This window comes from Aethalodelphis obliquidens, unplaced genomic scaffold (genome assembly GCF_003676395.1).
Source record: "Aethalodelphis obliquidens isolate GAN/ISIS:26980383/991018 unplaced genomic scaffold, ASM367639v1 scaffold10, whole genome shotgun sequence".
Lineage (NCBI taxonomy): Eukaryota > Metazoa > Chordata > Mammalia > Artiodactyla > Delphinidae > Aethalodelphis > Aethalodelphis obliquidens.
Genome location: NW_020837954.1, coordinates 24,363,336 through 24,369,427, shown reverse-complemented (window position 1 = coordinate 24,369,427; position 6,092 = coordinate 24,363,336). Strand labels below are relative to the sequence as shown.

At 39.9% G+C, this 6,092-nt stretch overlaps 1 protein-coding gene across 1 annotated transcript; it reads left to right on the top strand.

The window, feature by feature from the left end:
• The first annotated feature begins 2,969 nt into the window (after positions 1-2,969).
• Positions 2,970-4,951, top strand: RPS29 (ribosomal protein S29). Its single transcript, XM_027111156.1, has 3 exons — positions 2,970-3,121; positions 3,360-3,459; positions 4,722-4,951. The coding sequence occupies exons 1-3, from the start codon at positions 3,060-3,062 to the stop codon at positions 4,728-4,730; spliced, it is 171 nt and encodes a 56-aa protein (XP_026966957.1). The 5' UTR covers positions 2,970-3,059; the 3' UTR covers positions 4,731-4,951.
• Positions 4,952-6,092: the final 1,141 nt, after the last annotated feature.

Below are 6,092 nucleotides of genomic sequence, written 5' to 3'. Positions count from 1 at the left end.
AAAAAAAAAAAAAAAAAAAAAAAAAAAAAAAAAAAAAAAAATTCTGTATGTATAACAACATTGTTAATCAACTGTACTCCAATATAAAATAAAAAGTTAAAAAATATACTTTATGTATCTGTGTTTTGCTTTAGAGTATACAATTAATTAAAATATCAACATCTGTTGAAATGAATATATATGTATAAGTTCTGAAATTGAAGATAGCTCAAGGGAGATGTATGTCTTTAAATGACAAATTATGGATGTAGAATCACAAATAATTGTGAGAATAACTTAAGGAAGAAAATAGGAGATATCTGAATAATGGTGTCTTAACATGCAGTCATTCCAATGTGCTTAAATTCAAAAATAATATCTATACTCTGTCCCATCAGTCTTATAAGTATTACTTTTATTTTTTTCCAAAAGAAAATATTAATAGGGGTTATCTGGGCTAGGAGATTATAGCACATTTCTTCTCCTTTGTATTTTATTGTATTTAAGAAAGGAAAAAAAGAAAGAAAGACAGAAAGAAGGAAAAGAAAGAAAGAAAGAGAACTCAGTATGTATTATATTAGGGGGAAATATGTTTTAAAAGAGGAATTTAAAAGCCAAATACAGAAGAGTAATAGGAATCTGTAAGAAGAGTATAGGATTAAGCTAAAAGCTCTTTACAAACATTGGGTTAAAATGGACTTTTAAAACTGTATGCTCAGCTTTTTTTTTTTTTTTTTTTCGCGGTCCTCTCACTGTTGTGGCCTCTCCCGTTGCGGAGCACAGGCTCCGGACGCACAGGCTCAGCGGCCATGGCTCACGGGCCCAGCCGCTCCGCGGCATGTGGGATCTTCCCGGACCGGGGCACAAACACGTGTCCCCTGCTTCGGCAGGCGGACTCTCAACCACTGCGCCACCAGGGAAGCCCAAAACTGTATGCTCAGCTTTTTTATTGAAAAAGAAATTGATAATACCATCGGTGGAGATAGACGGTGCTACATTATCTTAAGACTGAGCAGGAAGTACAGCTTCTCAACTCCAGTTTTGTAATTTCTCCATCAAGAAGAATAACTTTCAAGACCAGAAAAAACATTAAGAACTACTTGAATATCAAGATAGTTTAAGAGATTGTTACTGTTCAAGTGTAACTAATTGCTTCTTGTTTGTCTTTTCTTCCCCCCACTTTTAAATGAGTTCACTTCTTTTGGCCCAGAGGATTATATATCAGAGTATTGAAAATATTTATGGAATTGATCTCAGAACCATTGTAATCTTCTAAAAATTACGGAGACCAATTGGGAAAGGTCTGAGAAGGCTATAGGTGGGAAATGTTTGATTAGCTTTGGAGAGGCACATGGATTTTGGAAACTACACATCTATGACTGATATAAATTCCAGGCAAACTGTAGAAGCTTGACATTGGACCCTTCACAATCAGACTTTAAGTTAAAATACCCTTTCAGTCATCTATCACTAGGTCTTTTGTGCATCCTCCTCTCTAGTTACACAAGATTGTTCATCCTCTCCAAGCTTTTTCCAACTCCATTCTTGGGCTCAAACTCTTCCTCTCACTATGCATTCCCTTCCATCAAGTGCCGCCTGCAAAAACCCCACTCTTCACTTAAGGTCTACTTCAAAGGCCCCTCAAATGAACCTCAGGCTGGAATGAATCTCTTTCTTCTTTGCTCCTTTTGTATTCTATGAGCACGTGTATCATCTAATGCAATTGTCCTACTAACTTAGTTGTATACATATCATTGAGTTGTAAAAGTTGAAACTGAAAACAAAAAAGTTGAAACTGTAAAGAAGGGCTCTGAGATAATCCTATTTTCCTCACTCTATTTGTTTTGAGGGCAGGATCAAGTCATATCTGGTTTTTAAATCTCTGGCTTGACTCCTTCCTTTATCATCTTGTTTTCGACCAAAAACAATCAAAAACAAAAAACAACAACAAAGAAGAGTTCCTGTGTAAAGTTTCCTGCATTATTGCACCCTGTGGTACATTTTATAGATCTAGTTAAAGCTTTGATATCAGAGCCATGTACAATTTTAGGTTTATCTAAAGACATTATAAATAACCATGTGGATTTTAGGGACATTTTTCAGATTATTAGATGGCATTTGGTTTTCACTAGTTATTTTATTACCAAATCATCTGGTCAAAGCAACATATATTGGGCATTTACTTGCTTCTTACTTTAAACTTAACTAACTACATTTAAATATTAAATTAAACACACTAAGTCGTGTCATTCTTCTGGAATGGTGTAGGTGTATTTCTAGGAGCAGTGTGCCAATTTAAAAAGTTTGAAAATGTATTTTGTCTCACAAAACGGGAACTCCTACCGTTGACTCCTAGTTATTACAGTTGATTTTAAGTTATTTTATGTTTACCCCAGTAGGTGTCAGTACTGAGTTAAGGCAAAAATCCTTTTTCCAAGTGTAAAATTTTAATTAAAACAATGTAAAAGGTTCAGACGATGATGAAGAGACGGTATAATAGTGACATCATTTATTTCTAGAGGGTTCAAAACTCATTTCTGGGGGTTCAAAAGAGACGGGGTCTCGCTATGTTGCCCAGGCTGGAGTGCAGTGGCTATTCACAGGCGCGATCCCACTACTGATCAGCACGGGAGTTTTGACCTGCTCCGTTTCCGACCTGGGCCGGTTCACCCCTCCTTAGGCAACCTGGTGGTCCCCCGCTCCCGGGAGGTCACCATATTGATGCCGAACTTAGTGCGGACACCCGATCGGCATAGCGCACTACAGCCCAGAACTCCTGGGCTCAAGCGATCCTCCTGTCTCAGCCTCCCGAGTAGCTGGGACTACAGGCACGCGCCACCGCGCCCGGCGACGAAACCCAGCGAAAGAGAAAACTAGAGGCTGAGGTGTGGTGACGTCATCAGCTGTGCCCGCCTAGATTATTTCCAAGCTTCCTCGTCACACCAGCGTAACAGCGTAGCCACACTGCGCACGCGTCCTTTGTCAGCACTGCCTTCTGGGTAAGCTGTGTCTGAAAATTTTGAAGAGCGCCTGCGTGCGTTCCGTCTTTCCTTTTGCCTTGTTGCAGCCAAGGAAGCAACATGGGGCACCAGCAGCTTTACTGGAGCCATCCGAGAAAATTCGGCCAGGGTTCTCGTTCTTGGTGAGAAACAATGTAGCTTCAGGGAAGGGTTGCTCTGGGGCGCGACGCTGCTTGAAATGTACTGTGGAGGAGCCCGCGGGCGGCGTGGCGTGGGGAGACGGAATCGTAGCTGTGTCTGCCGCCATTACAGGCCTGTGATGGGTCCGTGGAGACCGGCAGGCAGTGCGGGTGGTGGCCTCCCGAGTGCCGAATACTTTGCTTTCTGCGACTTGGGGTAACGTCATCTCTTTCCTTGCAGCCGCGTCTGCTCAAACCGGCACGGTCTGATCCGGAAATACGGCCTCAATATGTGCCGCCAGTGTTTCCGCCAGTACGCGAAAGACATCGGCTTCATTAAGGTACGGCCGTCGACGCCGTGCTCTCCTGTGTCCGTGAGGGGCCGACGAGCGGGTAGTTCGTGGTGTGGGCATTTGACCAACGCCGCTTTCCGCTTGTAGCTAGCAGGGCCCTTCCTTGGTAGCGTATGACACTGTTGAGAGAGTTTTGGCAGTCACGTTAATAGAATGGAGGTGGAGATGAAGGCCTTAAAAGTAGACTTTCTCATTCCTTTTTACCCACTTCTGACAGTTTTAGGTGCTATGTATAATGTTGCATAAAATTACTTTTCAGGAACAATTAAATACTAAATGTCTAATCGTATTTAGCTAATTTTAGCAGAATACATATGTTGTTCGCTGTCCTGAAATGTTGGATAGGGCCGTGCAGTGGAATGAGCTTGAGGTTTGGGGCCAGGTAGACCTTTTTAGGATTCAGAGATCTGAATCCTAGTCGTGTGACTTTGGTCAAGTCACTCAAAGCTAAGTATTTGCCTGTGAAAAATAAATGTCAGGGTTGTTGTAGAAATTAATGTATATATGAAGCTTTCTTGGCTCCTAAAAATCGCTTAAATGCTAGAAGTGAAAACTAATTCCTTATTGGCCCTTTGAGATACAAAACAACAGTCACTACCTTTTTATTCATAATTAGAGCTCAAAAATATCGAGTAGAACGTATTTTTTAAAATTAGGTGTCCTTATGTTTTAGTGTTACAGTGGATATAAGTTGTTTAATGTGAGATTTCTGTGACAGGAACAAAGTATCTTAAACTTTTGGCTTTGACCAAATACTTAAGAGTATGTTTAGTATTACTTTGTGGAAGTTCAGATAACTTAGTTGGAGGTGGTAGATCAGAGAATGGCCCCAAGCCCGGTAATTTTGTGTCCCATTTTTCAGAGGTTAAGATTAAATGAGTTAATTTATGAACGGCTCCTTAGAATAGTGGTAGAATTTGCTGCCTACTTAATGACCATCCTGAGCTTTTGGTAAAGATCATTTTATGTAGTAGTGTTTTTCTAGCGGGAAATGTCTTTGATGGTAGAAGTGGGTATACCAGTATTAAAACTCACTGTCTAAAATATAATTGTTGAGATTTTTGGAGCAGTTTGTAGTAGGTGTTCAGTAAATATTTAAGTTCTTTAGATTGCCATAACTAGTTGGGGTGGTCAGATTTCCAGTTTAAACCTTATTCTATAATGAGCCATTTTTTTTCCTGAGAATGAAATGGATATTTAAAGCGTTATGCATTAATTCATTTCCTATCTGCCTTTTTTTTTTTTTGCAGTTGGACTAAGTGTGAACTTCTTGAATGGGTCATCACGCATATCTACCTTCCTCAGAAACAATACTAACTGTATATAAAATAAAAAATTTAAAACTTCAATTATGAATGTTTTTCATGTGAATGTAATAGCCAATTGTTCATAGAAATCTTTTAAAAATTATCTTCAGTGGATTCGTCTTCACAATATGTGTCTTATTTTCCTTCAGTTATATAAAAGTATTCTTGCTGGACTCTGGTAAATCCCAGTTTTATTTTTATACTTAACATCTTTTGTTCCATGAAGTGCCCACTATATATAGGAGCATCCAGCATATAACCTGAGACAAATTGTCTTTTGAGTAGTTGACTGGCTACAGTGAGCTGGGCAGTGAAAGTAAAACTACAGAAAATTGATTTTGAGAAAGAAGGCTAGCCCTAAAACCTGCTCTGAGCATTTACCTGGTGGTGGCAGTCCTAGCTTTTGGTATAATTAGCAAAACTTGTAAATTTCTCAATTATTTGTATGTGGAAGGGGTGGGGTGGGGAGTGATTAAAAGTAAAATGGGTCTTGTGAGCAAAAGTAGATCTTTAGTGGGGCAGGGGTAGAGACAGGGAAACGAGTCTATTGGAATATTCTAGGCAAATGATCTTGGCTTGGGCTAGGATAAGAGTAGTTGAGGTAGTCACAGTGACCTCTTGAAGAGGAAAAAGACTGGATTTGCTGATGGATTAGTTGTGGGAGAGCAAAGGATGACTCCAAGGGTTTTGGCCTGAGCAACTGGAAGGGTAGAGTTACTATTGAGCTAGGACTGAGAAGTTGTTTTAGGGAAGAAAAAGTTCAGCTTATAGCATATTAAATTCAAAATGCTTATTAGACATTCACGTGGAGCTGTGAAGTAGGCATTTATCTAGAGTTGACAGGAGCTTGGGACTGGAGATTCAACTGGTTGTCCTCAGTATGAATAATTGATGCTATTTGTGGATCTCATCCTTGTGACTGGATGAGATCTAAGCCCTAAAGTCTAAGGATTGAATAATACATGGAGAAGACTGTTCTGGGTTATTCCAGGGACAGGTGGGAAGATGAGGATTCAACAAAGTAGACAGAAGGAGAACCAAAAAGTGGCATACTAGAAGCCAAGCAGGATGTGCTCAACTGTAACTGCCTCTTAAAATTGGTTGGTACAATGTCATCCAACAGGAGAGAAAGTGTGCCAATGGAAGCTGGAGTGGAAAAAAAAGCATCTTGACTGGTTAAATTAGCTGTGAAATTTTCAAAAACAGTGCAACACATTGCTAGTTTAAGAACCTTAAAGGGAGCTCATGAAAGCTAGGGACATTGAAGCTTAGGTCTTGAGAGCTTCATGGTAAATTCACCTCTACTGACCCTGA